At 47.8% G+C, this 16,292-nt stretch overlaps 1 protein-coding gene across 6 annotated transcripts in view; it reads right to left on the bottom strand.

The window, feature by feature from the left end:
* Positions 1-1,377: 1,377 nt before the first annotated feature.
* Positions 1,378-16,292, bottom strand: part of LOC106610612 (protein Smaug homolog 1) — an 82,783-nt gene continuing 67,868 nt past the window's right edge. For 5 of the 6 annotated variants that reach the window (XM_014210018.3, XM_014210016.3, XM_014210017.3 and 2 more), the window contains 3 exons: positions 15,109-15,235; positions 4,506-4,589; positions 1,378-2,685 (listed from right to left, as the gene is read on the bottom strand). In XM_014210018.3, the coding sequence (XP_014065493.2) occupies positions 2,657-2,685; positions 4,506-4,589; positions 15,109-15,235 (240 nt within the window). In that variant the 3' untranslated portion in view covers positions 1,378-2,656. The remainder of the gene's footprint in view (positions 2,686-4,505; positions 4,590-15,108; positions 15,236-16,292) is intronic. The other variant, XR_014378693.1, reaches the window with a different exon arrangement.

The following is a 16,292-nucleotide window of genomic DNA, read 5'->3' as shown; positions in this document are numbered from 1 at the left end:
AAAATATATACACACTACCATTCAAAAATTTGGGGTCACTTAGAAATGTCCTTGTTTTTGAAAGAGCACATTTTTTTTGTCCATTAAAATAACATAAATTTGATCAGAAATACAGTGTAGACATTGTTAATGTTGTAAATGACTATTGTAGCTGGAAACGCCTCACAAGTTCTCAACTGACAGCTTCATTAAATAGTACCCGCAAAACACCAGTCTCAAAGTCAACAGTGAAGAGGCGACTCCGGGATGCTGGCCTTCTAGGCAGAGTTGCAAAGAAAAAGTCACATCTCAGGCTGGCCAATAAAAATAAAATATTAAGATGGGCAAAAGAACACAGACACTGGACAGAGGAACTCTGCCTAGAAGGCCAGCATCCCAGGGTCGCCTCTTCACTGTTGACGTTGAGATTGGTGTTTTGCGGGTACTATTTAATGAATCTGCCAGTTGAGGACTTGTGAGGCGTCCGTTTCTTAAACTAGACACTCTAATGTACTTGTCCTCTTGCTCAGTTGTGCACCGGGGCCCCCACTCCTCTTTCTATTCTGGTTAGGGCCAGTTTGCGCTGTTCTGTGAAGTGAGTAGGACACATCGTTGTACAAGATCTTCAGTTTCTTGGCAATTTCTCGCATGGAATAGCCTTCATTTCTCAGAACAAGAATAGACTGATGAGTTTCAGAAGAAAGTTATTTGTTTCTGGCCATTTTGAGCCTGTAATCAAACCCAGAAATGCTCATGCTCCAGATACTCAACTAGTCTAAAGAAGGTCAGTTTTATTGCTTCTTTAATCAGAACAACCATTTTCAGCTGTGCTAACACAATTGCAAAAGGGTTTTCTAATGATCAATTAGCCTTTTAAAATGATAAACTTGGATTAGCTAACACAACGTGCCATTGGAACACAGGAGTGATGGTTGCTGATAATGGGCCTGTGTACGCCTATGTAGATATTCCATTAAAAATCAGCTTTTTCCAGCTACAATAGTCATTTACAACATTAACATCTACACAGTATATATATATATATATACATATATACATATATACATATATATATATACATATATATACATATATACATATATATATATACATATATACATATATACATATATATATATATATACATATATATACATATATACATATATACATATATATATATATATACATATATATACATATATACATATATATATATATATATACATATATATACATATATATATATATACATATATACATATATATATATATATATATACATATATATACATATATATATATATATATATATATATATATATATATATATATATATATATATATATATATATATATATATATATATATACATACATATATATATATATAACACACACACACACACACACACACACACACACAGGTATATATATATAATATGTCATTGGCCGGTGTAAAAGATGAGTTTACCCTGAACTTTACCACAACTCTGCTAGGCTATTTTCCTCTGTCTTGTTTCAAATCAAAGTCCCTGCCCCTGACATGAATCCATCATCGCTAAAGTCCTCTTCTCCTCCTTCCAAAACACTTGGCAGAGACCATCCTGTGTTTCTCCACTTTCATTTCCCCTCCTCCCATCTCTCCTCATGCCTCTCTTTTCCTTCTACACACCTCCGCCGCATCCCTCTCTCTTTTTAGCGTTCTCATTTTCACACAGTTTGGCTCCTGGTAAAGGAACAAAAAGCAAAAAAACAAACAATGAATAAGTCTGTGGTAATAATGATAGCTACTGTGGGACGTTAGCCTATAAAGCGACTAGTACGGGTAGTATGTCACTGCTTTCCAAAAAGTTACAACAACAAAAAAATTCAAGAGATAACATTCATACCTGAAATGTAGAAATGTTTCGGTACCCTTGATAGTAGCATCTTGTGTAAACAATACATGTATAAATGCTTTTTTTTTCTTCCTGTCACCTATACAGAGCATAGGGTTCTCCCAAGCCTTTTGAAAAATGGCCTCCCTAAAACTCTCCCAAACAGTGGGAGGAAAAGCCAAGGCCTCTCTCACAAAGTGTCCCACATTGTTTACTTGGCTTGTTTGTTTTTGGCTCAGTGACACTGGGAGAAATGCTGACTGGTGTGAACTGGTGTGGGAATTGTGTTACTGGTCTGTAACTGGGACTGGAGGTGAGGGTAGAGAAGGGAACAGAGTCTGGAACTCTGTAGCATGTACTACAGTACCCATAATGCACAACCCTCCCCATTTTAGCCCAGGGCCATTCGGTTGTTGGCTGATGCCGACCCAAGTGATGCTACAGTATATCTCCCACAGCTCGGCAGAGTGCACTCCTCAGGCACTGTTGTGGGTAGTTATACTGGGTGCGACACTGTGAGGAGAGGAGTCTGTACTGCCTTTCTTATCTGTCACTGAAGCCCAGATTCTTATGAGGGTGCTGGGGCATAGCTGTGTTTTGTCGAGATGGTAACATGCCAATTTACTGCTGTTTAATCGTGGCGTGATTTGGAGCTCGCCCACCCCCCTGGTTGACCTCTCCCATTGGCTGTGGGGGCACCTGATGGGCAGGTGGGGTGGGGGGGGGGGGGGATTTTGGGTGTTCGGCGAGCCTCCTGGGACCAGCTCAGTCTCTCCTGGTCTCCTTCAGGTCCTCCTCTCAGATGGTGGATGTGCGGTCGACTCCATCTAGACACACAGAATCGAGGGACACGGGACAAACCATCACATATGAATGAGAATGACACAACTGGACAAATATAGATGGAATGTTTCAAAGACAAAAAAACAACTGCTGCATCTTGACTGGCTGGACAAACAGAGGACCAAATGGTTGTCCCGGGGTGTGTCCCAAATGGCACCCTATACCCTAAATAGTGCACTACTTTAGACCAGGTCAATGGTCAAAAGTAGTGCACTATAAAGACAATAGGGGGCCATTTGGGACATGGTCCCAGTGGTTCAGACAGAGTGAGTGAATAGTCAGCTGAAAACCCTGCATTACTACATTCATCAGGGTTATGTGCTTTGCAGTACTGTAGCACTAGTTGAGCTGGGTATACGTGCTGGATGTGCTTCTACACAGCAAATGTGTGTGTGACCAGCAGTACCAGAAACCAGAGGCAGTCATTGGGGGAGGTTAGAGACCCATGATGGACTTTCTTTGGGTCTTCGGGCTTTAGAAATGCACTATATAAATCCTATGCATCATAATGCACCCTATAGACCAGGGTGCATTACCTACAAGCGGTTTCATAAAGACTTACTATTACTGGAGTTCCTGTGTGTGGCCCAGGGTCTCATGACATGGGCTGCATCCCAAATGGCACCCTATATAGTATACACTACACTGGTCAAAAGTAGTGCACTATAAAAGGAATAGACTTCCATTAAAGTCATATATAGGCACAGTTTCAGATGCACCCCTAGCCCTTACACCCGGCGCAAGTAAGCAAAATGCTAATAACTCCACCTTTCCCTCTGATAGGCTAGATGAAACTTTCACCGTATTGGATATACATCCTTTCAGATCTACAGAACAGCCTAGAAGGTTAGGGGCTGGAAGCATGCCAATTAGGGAAATTACTTGACAACTTTCTGTCAAATTGGTCAAAAGAGGAGAGAGAGTTTGATCATTATTAGAGCTGGACGTGGTATTGCTGTATTTGAGCATGTCAGAGCTTTCTATTGGACATCACTTACTCTATTTGTAAAGAAAGGCTCAGGGGCATTCCATTCACCATGAGTACTTTCCTTCTAATTTCTATTCCGTCCATTCAGTATGTTTCAGAGAGGAGAAGGGGCGTAGGGGTATAGCAGAGAGGAAGGGTCCTGTCTGAGACTGGCATTCCTCAGCTTCCCACCTCTACTCTGGGATTGTGTGTGTGGGCGTGTCCAGTCCACGCAAAAACACACACACACACACACACACACACACACACACACACACACACACACACACACACACACACACACACACACACACACACACACACACACACACACAATGCGCTGCTTGTCCACCTCAGCTCTGCGCCGAGCACTGAGGGCTACTGTCTCTGCGCTGGTGAGGCCGGGGAGAGAAAAAAACAGCCCCTTTATTCAAAGCTCAACTCCACTTATAATGGGAACGGTTACTGCATTTATCCAGCTCCCTTCCCGTCTCCTCCTCTCCTCGCAATACGTGTGGATTCATTGTGAAGTCACACCCTGGCTACAGGCAAACGTGGGTTCAAATATTATTTGATTAGCTGGAATTCCAAAGTTGTCTGTTTTTTCTGTGCATGTGTATATGCTGTGTAGACAAAGTAGTAAAGTACTGGAGTGTGTGTGTGAGAGAAAGAGCGACAGAGAAAGTGTGTGTGAATCTGTGTGTGTGTGTGTGAGCGCTCGTTTGTATAAACCAAGGGGTACAGTAGATTGACACAGTAGTGTGTGTGTGTGTGAGTATTGACAAAGTCCAGTAGTAACTGGAGTGTATGTGTTCATGGTAGTTGTGGTGCTCTTACCTCCCAGAGCGTGCTCCGTCATACTCAGACACAGAGACTCCAGCCGGTTGTTGATGTCTGGTTCAGTCACCGGCACCTGAAGATCTGGAGAACACCACCATGTTACAACAACATACACACAACCAACTACCTGGAGATCAACACCACCACGTTACAACAACATACACACAACCAACTACCTGGAGATCAACACCCCCACAATGTTACAACAACATACACACAACCAACTACCTGGAGATCACCACCACCACATTACAACAACATACACACAACCAACTACCTGGAGATCAACACCACCACCTTACAACAACATACACACAACCAACTACCTGGAGATCAACACCACCACAATGTTACAACAACATACACACAACCAACTACCTGGAGATCAACACCACCACGTTACAACAACATACACACAACCAACTACCTGGAGATCAACACCACCACAACGTTACAACAACATACACACAACCAACTACCTGGAGATCAACACCACCACAATGTTACAACAACATACACACAACCAACTACCTGGAGATCACCACCACCACATTACAACAACATACACACAACCAACTACCTGGAGATCAACACCACCACCTTACAACAACATACACACAACCAACTACCTGGAGATCAACACCACCACCTTACAACAACATACACACAACCAACTACCTGGAGATCAACACCACCACAATGTTACAACAACATACACACAACCAACTACCTGGAGATCAACACCACCACCTTACAACAACATACACACAACCAACTACCTGGAGATCAACACCACCACCTTACAACAACATACACACAACCAACTACCTGGAGATCAACACCACCACCTTACAACAACATACACACAGTGTGACGGCCCTGAATGTTTCTGAACCGTCTCAGTGCTTCTCCTTCCAATAGGGCGCTTCCCCTTTAATTCCCAATTAAATAGCCAGCATCAGCTGCGCAAAAGTGGAGTTGTGATGGAAACGTGAATGAGGATGTGTTCAACCCTCAGTTCTGAAGCGTCTCTCTTCCATTTGTTGTGTTGCTTTAAAAGTGTGCTTTGTGTAGCCTAATAGCAAGTTTTACCCAGTATCGGATCCACCGTTGCGTCCGTGGACTACACCTCTCCGTTGTTTTTCCGTGGCCTTTCTCCGCTGGAGATCTGTCGGCGGATTGGCTTGTCTGACTGACCACAACCTTATGTATACGGTATTTCATTTGTTTTGGTGTGATGATTTATGTAGTTAGTTGTAGTTGAGGATTTACTAAGATGTGATACGCTTTATAGTTGTGTGATAAAATATTTGTTCTTTTGATTGTATGATTGACACTGGGTTTACGCTATACTGGGATGAACGGACAAACATTGCGTGACTAAGGTCACTTGAGTTCCCTGAACTTGTTTACCGGGCTGGACTCTTTTTAGGCCTGAGGTACAGGACATTTCTGGAGGAACTAGAGCTGTTTAAAGCTCATTATTGTATATTGTTATATGTTTGTGTGTGATCATTTGTTAGTAATACAACCACGCAAAAGAATACAGTTGTTTTGTAAGTTATTTCCAATGTTTTAAGGGTTTATGAAAAGTGTATTTCCATCCTGACTTTTACATGAGTCCTTTGTATTGGTGTAGACTTGACGGACCAGATGGGACTCATTCCCTCCCAAACTAAAAGGAGAAACCAATATTTTCTCTGGTAGGCACAACCTACCTGGCACCCCGATAATTGATAACCTCAAGTCAAAACCGTTACAACAACCAACTACCTGGAGATCAACACCACCACCACGTTACAACAACATACACACAACCAACTACCTGGAGATCAACACCACCACAACGTTACAACAACATACACACAACCAACTACCTGGAGATCAACACCACCACAACGTTACAACAACATACACACAACCAACTACCTGGAGATCAACACCACAACGTTATAACAACATACACACAACCAACTACCTGGAGAACACCACCACAACGTTACAACAACATACACACAACCAACTACCTGGAGATCAACACCACCACGTTACAACAACATACACACAACCAACTACCTGGAGATCAACACCACCACAATGTTACAACAACATACACACGATCAACACCCCACAACGTTACAACAACATACACACAACCAACTACCTGGAGATCAACACCACCACGTTACAACAACATACAAACTACCTGGAGAACACCACCACAATGTTACAACAACATACAAACTACCTGGAGAACACCACCACAACGTTACAACAACATACACACAACCAACTACCTGGAGATCAACACCACCACATTGTTACAACAACATACACACAACCAACTACCTGGAGATCAACACCACCACAATGTTACAACAACATACACACAACCAACTACCTGGAGATCAACACCCCCACAATGTTACAACAACATACACACAACCAACTACCTGGAGATCAACACCCCCACAATGTTACAACAACATACACACAACCAACTACCTGGAGATAAACACCACCACAATGTTACAACAACATACACACAACCAACTACCTGGAGATCAACACCCCCACAATGTTACAACAACATACACACAACCAACTACCTGGAGATCACCACCACCACGTTACAACAACATACACACAACCAACTACCTGGAGATCAACACCACCACAATGTTACAACAACATACACACAACCAACTACCTGGAGATAAACACCACCACAATGTTACAACAACATACACACAACCAACTACCTGGAGATCAACACCCCCACAATGTTACAACAACATACACACAACCAACTACCTGGAGATCAACACCACCACGTTACAACAACATACACACAACCAACTACCTGGAGATCAACACCACCACAATGTTACAACAACATACACACAACCAACTACCTGGAGATCAACACCACCACATTGTTACAACAACATACACACAACCAACTACCTGGAGATCAACACCACCACAATGTTACAACAACATACACACAACCAACTACCTGGAGATCAACACCACCACATTGTTACAACAACATACACACAACCAACTACCTGGAGATCAACACCACCACAATGTTACAACAACATACACACAACCAACTACCTGGAGATCAACACCCCCACAATGTTACAACAACATACACACAACCAACTACCTGGAGATCAACACCACCACATTGTTACAACAACATACACACAACCAACTACCTGGAGATCAACACCACCACAATGTTACAACAACATACACACAACCAACTACCTGGAGATCAACACCCCCACAATGTTACAACAACATACACACAACCAACTACCTGGAGATCAACACCACCACGTTACAACAACATACACACAACCAACTACCTGGAGATCAACACACCCACAACGTTACAACAACATACACACAACCAACTACCTGGAGATCACCACCACCACAATGTTACAACAACATACACACAACCAACTACCTGGAGATCAACACCACCACAATGTTACAACAACATACACACAACCAACTACCTGGAGATCAACACCACCACAATGTTACAACAACATACACACAACCAACTACCTGGAGATCAACACCACCACAACGTTACAACAACATACACACAACCAACTACCTGGAGATCACCACCACCACGTTACAACAACATACACACAACCAACTACCTGGAGATCAACACCACCACGTTACAACAACATACACACAACCAACTACCTGGAGATCAACACCACCACAATGTTACAACAACATACACACAACCAACTACCTGGAGATCAACACCCCCACAATGTTACAACAACATACACACAACCAACTACCTGGAGATCACCACCACCACGTTACAACAACATACACACAACCAACTACCTGGAGATCAACACCATGTTACAACAACATACACACAACCAACTACCTGGAGATCAACACCACCACGTTACAACAACATACACACAACCAACTACCTGGAGATCAACACCACCACGTTACAACAACATACACACAACCAACTACCTGGAGATCAACACCCCCACAATGTTACAACAACATACACACAACCAACTACCTGGAGATCAACACCACCACGTTACAACAACATACACACAACCAACTACCTGGAGATCAACACCCCCACAATGTTACAACAACATACACACAACCAACTACCTGGAGATCAACACCCCCACAACGTTACAACAACATACACACAACCAACTACCTGGAGATCAACACCACCACGTTACAACAACATACACACAACCAACTACCTGGAGATCAACACCCCCACAATGTTACAACAACATACACACAACCAACTACCTGGAGATCAACACCACCACATTGTTACAACAACATACACACAACCAACTACCTGGAGATCAACACCATGTTACAACAACATACACACAACCAACTACCTGGAGATCACCACCCCCACAATGTTACAACAACATACACACAACCAACTACCTGGAGATCAACACCACCACGTTACAACAACATACAAACTACCTGGAGAACACCACCACAACGTTACAACAACATACAAACTACCTGGAGAACACCACCACAATGTTACAACAACATACAAACTACCTGGAGAACACCACCACAACGTTACAACAACATACACACAACCAACTACCTGGAGAACACCACCACAACATACACACAACCAACTACCTGGAGATCAACACCACCAATGTTACAACAACATACACACAACCAACTACCTGGAGATCAACACCACCACAACGTTACAACAACATACACACAACCAACTACCTGGAGAACAACACAATGTTACAACAACATACACACAACCAACTACCTGGAGATCAACACAATGTTACAACAACATACACACAACCAACTACCTGGAGATCAACACCACCACCTTACAACAACATACACACAACCAACTACCTGGAGAACAACACAATGTTACAACAACACACACACAACCAACTACCTGGAGATCAACACCACCACATTACAACAACATACACACAACCAACTACCTGGAGATCAACACCACCACAATGTTACAACAACATACACACAACCAACTACCTGGAGATCAACACCACCACATTACAACAACATACACACAACCAACTACCTGGAGATCAACACCACCACAATGTTACAACAACATACACACAACCAACTACCTGGAGATCAACACCACCACATTACAACAACATACACACAACTGTGACGACCCTCCCACTCTGTCTGCCGTATGTTCTCTCTTTGTTCTTGTTTCCTTATTAGGATGCCGGTGGGCGGAGTTGGAAGGGTCGTCAGCTAGATGGGAAACACCTGGGCTCGGGTGTGTCCCAGGATAAATAGACCTCTTCCAGTCATTGGGGAGACTCTCTCCACGCAGACACCTTGTTGTTTTTGGTTGTGCTAGTTGTGGTATCTAATAAATATATATTTTTGATACTCCCTGTCTCCACGTTGTCTCCCTTTTGTTGCGAACTCTGCGCCGGTTCGTAACACAACCAACTACCTGGAGAACAACACCACAATGTTACAACAACCAACGTTCACGCAATTTACTATGGAAGGGTATACTACAAACAGAATCAATGAGTTAGCTAGATAACTTTGATAAACAACCAGAAATAACTATTGATTTTCTGGTTCATTAAGAAAGTGGAAGAACTTGACTGGCCTGCACAGAGCCCTGACCTCAACCCCATCGAACACCTTTGGGATGATTTGGAACACCGACTGCAAGTCAGGCCTAATCGCCCAACACCTATGCCCGACTTCACTAATACTCTTGTAGCTGAATGGAAGCAAATCCCTGCAGCAATGTTCCAACATCTAGTGGAAAGCCTTACCAGAAGAGTGGAGGCTGTTATAACGACAAAGGGGGAACCAACTTCATATTAATGCCCATGATTTTGGAATGAGATGTTCGACGATCAGGTGTCCACATACTTTTGGTCATGTAGGGTATGTGATCAAAAACAAACGTAAGCAAGATTGAAATGATGATGTTTTAGTGAAATGTATCTGTTTGGGCTTCTTGTGCAGTCTACAAATGATTTGTAATTATGTTCCGGTCCCCTGACCATCCAGTCAATAATAAGTCGTCCCGCGGCTGAATGGAGTGGTTGATCCCTGATCTAAAGGTCTCAATCCTATAATACCTTCACTTTTCCTGACATCACCACCCCCAGTTGGCAACGGACAAGAGGGTATTATTGTGGGCTCCAAATCCCTGTCTCATAACAATCACTTCCACTCTACCACGCCGCTTGTGCCGTTCTTAATCTGATTACACTACACCGCCAATTAACCAACTGTCTCCATATTACACCCCTTAAATACAATACCCAGTCATTGGGTTATTCGCACCGGGGTGGTTTCGCATGCGTGTGGTGTGTCTACTTCTCAAGTCTAAAGTTACCTGTTCTGCCACAAGGGGGACCCCCAACCTCCCAAAAAACCTTAGAAGTGACAGAGGGTCAAATGCTTACTTGCTAGCCGAGCAGCCCCCTTACTTCAGCTGTGAGCTCCTATCACGGGGGGGGATATCTAGGCTAACGTTCTTTAGCTGCTACTGCCTGCCTTGCCCAGGGCGGCTGTGAAAATCCCTTGGGGGTATAGAGAAGAGCGGAGTTAGGCACTCGCCGCCCCTCGGCTAGACAGACAGAACAGTCCGCCACCGGCTATTTTTAGGTCTCAAATCCTGTCCCCCTCCACACACACACACTCGTGTGCTCACATGCTTGTGCGCATTTTTTTGTTGTTGAATTTATAGAATCAATAATTTAAAGAAGGGAGAGATGGAGGGTGAGAGTGAGAGAGTCCTAGCTTTCCAGGCAGCTACATACTCTGGCCACCTCAGAGCATGTGCAGTATATGTGTGACTCAGAGAGGGAAAGAGAAAGAGAGTCAGAGAGAGGCCGAGAGCGAGAGAGGCCGAGAGCGAGAGCGGCCGAGAGCGAGAGAGGCCGAGAGCGAGAGAGGCCGAGAGCGAGAGAGGCCGAGAGCGAGAGGCCGAGAGCGTGAAGAGAGAGGCCGAGAGCGTGAAGAGAGATCCCGAGAGAGAGAGAGGCCGAGAGAGAGAGAGAGAGGCCGAGAGAGAGAGAGGCCGAGAGGCCGAGGGCGAGAGAGAGAGGCCGAGGGCGAGAGAGAGGCCCAGGGCGAGCGAGGGCGAGAGAGAGAGGCCGAGGGCGAGCGAGGGCGAGAGAGAGAGAGGCCGAGAGAGAGAGAGCGAGAGAGAGAGAGGCCGAGGGCGAGAGAGAGAGAGGCCGAGGGCGAGAGAGAGAGAGGCCGAGGGCGAGAGAGGGCGAGAGAGAGGCCCAGGGCGAGCGAGGGCGAGAGAGAGAGAGGCCGAGGGCGAGAGAGGCCGAGAGCGTGAAGAGAGAGGCCGAGGGCGAGAGAGAGGGCGAGAGAGAAAGAGAGGCCGAGGCCGAGAGAAAGAGAGAACGAGGACGAGAGAGGCCGAGGGAAAGAGAGGCCGAGGCCGAGAGCGAGAGAGGCCGAGAGCGAGAGATGAGAGAGAGAGAGAGGCCGAGGGCAAAAGAGAGGGGGCGAGGGCGAGAGAGAGAGAGGCCGAGGGCGAGAGAGAGAGAGGCCGAGAGCGTGAAGAGAGAGGCCGAGAGCGTGAAGAGAGAGGCCGAGGGCGAGAGAGAGGGCGAGAGAGAGAGAGGGCGAGAGAGAAAGAGAGGCCGAGGCCGAGAGAAAGAGAGAACGAGGACGAGAGAGGCCGAGGGAAAGAGGCCGAGAGCGAGAGAGGCCGAGAGCGAGAGACGAGAGAGAGAGAGAGGCCGAGGGCAAAAGAGAGGGGGCGAGGGCGAGAGAGAGAGTGGCCGAGGGCGAGAGGCCGAGAGAGAGGGCGAGGGCGAGAGAGAGAGGGGCCGAGGGCGAGAGAGAGAGGGGCCGAGGGCGAGAGAGAGAGGCCGAGAGAGAGAGAGAGGCCGAGAGAGAGAGAGAGGCCGAGAGAGGGAGATGCCGAGCGAGAGAAAGAGAGAGGCCGGGCGAGAGAGAGAGGCCGGGCGAGGGAGAGGGCGAGAGAAAGAGAGGCCGAGGGCGAGAGAGAGAGAGGCCGAGGGCGAGAGAGAGGGCGAGAGAGAGAGAGGCCGAGAGAGAGAGCGAGAGAGAGAGAGAGGCCGAGGGCGAGAGAGAGGGCGAGAGAGAGAGAGGGCAAGAGAGAGAGAGGCCGAGAGAGAGGGCGAGAGAGAAAGAGAGAACGAGGCCGAGGGCGAGAGAGGCCGAGAGCGAGAGGCCGAGGGCGAGAGAGGGGCCGAGGGCGAGAGAGAGGGCGAGAGAGAGAGAGGCCGAGAGAGAGAGCGAGAGAGAGAGAGAGAGAGGCCGAGGGCGAGAGAGAGGGCGAGAGAGAGAGAGGGCGAGAGAGAGAGAGGGCGAGAGAGAAAGAGAGAACGAGGCCGAGAGCGAGAGGCCGAGGGCGAGAGAGGGGCCGAGGGCGAGAGAGAGAGAGGCCGAGGGCGAGAGGCCGAGAGAGAGGCCGAGGGCGAGAGGCCGAGAGAGAGGCCGAGGGCGAGAGAGGGGCCGAGGGCGAGAGAGAGAGGCCCAGGGCGAGAGAGAGAGAGGCCGAGAGAGGCCGAGGGCAGAGAGAGGCCGAGGGCAGAGAGAGAGAGAGGCCGAGAGAGAGAGAGGCCGAGAGAGAGAGAGGCCGAGGGCGAGAGAGAGAGGGGCCGAGGGCGAGAGAGAGAGGGGCCGAGGGCGAGAGAGAGAGGGGCCGAGGGCGAGAGAGAGCGAGGCCAAGGGTGAGAGAGAGGCCGAGGGCGAGAGAGAGAGAGGCCGAGGGCGGGCGAGAGAGAGAGAGGCCGAGGGCGAGCGAGAGAGAGGCCGAGCGAGAGAGGCCGAGGGCGAGAGAGAGAGAGGCCGAGTGCGAGTGAGGCCGAGGGCGAGAGAGGCCGAGAGAGAGAGAGGCCGAGGGCGAGAGAGACCGAGAGAGAGAGAGAGAGGCAGAGAGTGAGAGAGGCCGAGAGAGAGAGAGGCCGAGGGCGAGAGAGCCCGAGGGCGAGAGAGAGAGAGGCCCAGGGCGAGAGAGAGAGAGGGCCAGGGCGAGCGAGGGCGAGAGAGAGAGAGAGGCCGAGGGCGAGAGAGAGAGAGGCCGAGAGAGGGGCCGAGAGAGAGGCCGAGAGAGAGAGAGAGGACGAGAGAGAGGCCGAGAGAGAGAGAGAGAGGACGAGAGAGAGAGAGGACGAGAGAGAGGCCGAGAGAGAGAGAGAGAGAGACGAGAGAGAGAGAGGCCGAGAGAGAGGGCCGGGCGAGAGAGGGAGGCCGGGCGAGAGAGAGTGAGGCCGAGAGAGAGAGAGGCCGAGAGAGAGAGCGAGAGAGAGCGAGAGAGAAAGAGAGGCCGAGAGAGAGGGCGAGAGAGAAAGAGAGGCCGAGGCCGAGAGAGGCCGAGGGAAAGAGAGGCCGAGAAAAGAGAGGCCGAGGGCGAGAGAGGGGCCGAGGGCGAGAGAGAGAGAGGCCGAGAGCGAGAGAGAGGCCGAGGGCGAGAGAGAGAGGCCGAGAGCGAGCGAGAGAGAGGCCGAGAGAGAGAGAGGCCGAGGGCGAGAGAGAGGCCGAGAGAGAGAGAGGCCGAGAGAGAGAGAAGCCGAGGCCGAGAGAGGACGAAGCGAGAGAGAGAGAGGCCGAGGGCGAGAGAGAGAGAGGCCGAGGGCGAGAGAGGCCGAGGGCGGGAGAGAGAGGCCGAGGGCGGGAGAGAGAGGCCGAGGGCGGGAGAGAGAGGCCGAGGGCGGGAGAGAGAGGCCGAGGGCGAGAGAGAGAGGCCGAGGGCGAGAGGGAGGCCGCAGCGAGAGTGTGCGAGAGCGAAGGGAATGTGTGCCAGCCACCCTGCACAAAGAGACTCATTGTAACAGTCTGCTGACTCTTCCCTCTCTCCGTTCTTCCCTTCCTCCGTCACATACTGCTGCATTCCCTCTTTCCCCCTGAAACTACCCTCCCCCTTCTTCCTCTCCATTCTAAAAAAGGGGGGATACACTTTGGTTCACCATGAAAGACAGAGGAGGAAGTCCCCGCTGTCACATTGATGTCCATTTTGTCCTGCGGCTACAGCATCCAACTGTTACCGAGCAGAGCATTGACTTGAATGGGAATGTCTGTTCTGGTTATTCTATTTTTATGAGCCTGGCGGCCAGCATTGGGGGTAATGGGACCAGTGTATCAGATGCTGTAATGCCACACACACACACACACACACACACACACACACACACACACACACACACACACACACACACACACACACACACACACACACACACACACACACACACACACACACACACACACCAGTCTTGGGTAAAGCTCCCTGCAATACATCATCATCCTCAACACACTGCATTTAACGCACCAGGAACAACATCTCTCAGCAGGTTAACAAAGAGGAAGGTACTGAGGATGCTAGGCTGCTAAGAGTTTATGGAGACAGATGTCGACACAAAAAAGGAGAGAGAGGGAAAGAAAAAGACAAAGTGTGAGTTCGAAAAAAAAGAGGGACAGGGTAAGGTAGAGAGAGAAAGGGTTACCTTGTACAGTAGGGTAACGTGTAATAGTGTAACTGTGTGTAGGTTTCTCTTACCAGACTGCTGGAACATGACCATGGTGTGTGGCGTGGTGTGGACAGGCAGGGAGCGGGTCCTCTGCACTGAGCTGTGGGTTCGGCTGGGCATGCTGTTACTGCCCCCGGGGTTGGCGAACCAAAGACCCTGTTGGACAAACTGATAGTCAGACAGGCAGCCACAACAGACCGGTAGGCTGGATACTCATATCTTTGGATCATTACAGACCGAGACTCACACACACACTCCAGTATATCTTTGGATCATTAGAAACTGGCACAACAACCCTAATAATGGGTGCCACAAATCTAACCACTAACAGACATTGCTGGGAAATATGTTAACAGTGGCAGTTCATCCACTAAGGCGTTAGGGGCTGGCTGTGCCCCACTTGTGATTGGTCAAAAAAAATACCCCCACACACACACACATACATACATACATACATACATACATACATACATACATATACACACACATATACACACACATATATACACATACATAGACACAAATAGTGTGGTTAATTTGTGTACATTTTACAGTTTCAAATATGTCAGTCTGGTTACCTATCCTCTGCAACAGCGTTCGAACTGCTGCCCAGTGCTTGGATTACATTGCTTGTTATTGGGGGGGGGGGCACTGAGATTGCAGGATTTCATCACATGATTTTCTTGTGTATTAGGTACTGAACAGATGGAGCGGAGCATAAGAGAAGACTGCAATGAACTTGTAAAATAATCATGACAGTCATTGGAAACCAGGGACCTGAACCAGACGTTCACATACCGTCATACAGGGGGGGGGGGGCAGGTAGCCAAGTGGTCAAAGCGTTGGGTCAGTAACCGAAAGGTTGCTAGATCGAATCCCCGACCTGACAAGGTAGAAATCTGTCGTTCTGCTCCTGAACAAGGCAGTTAACACACTGTTCCTAGGCCGTCATTGTAAATAAGAATTTGTTCTTAACTGACTTGCCTAGTTAAATAAAATAAATACATTTATTTATTATTTTAAATACAGTCAAAGGACAGTGGGATATGCTCGCTAGAACCTTCTTGCGGATCTGGTAGGATAAAAAAAAACAAGTCTCTGTGCCCCCTCCCTGCATTAGATGCTAGCTAGTGGACACTAGCTACTGGCAAGCTAGCATACAGGTAGATAGCGTGCTAGCTGGCATGCTCAACAAGTCTAACTAAAGTTACTG

The sequence above is a fragment of the Salmo salar genome, chromosome 09, assembly GCF_965601325.2.
Source record: "Salmo salar chromosome 09, fSalSal1, whole genome shotgun sequence".
Taxonomy (NCBI): Eukaryota; Metazoa; Chordata; class Actinopteri; order Salmoniformes; family Salmonidae; genus Salmo; species Salmo salar.
The sequence above is the reverse complement of the archived record's forward strand: the minus strand, read 5'-3'. Positions and strand labels throughout refer to the sequence as shown.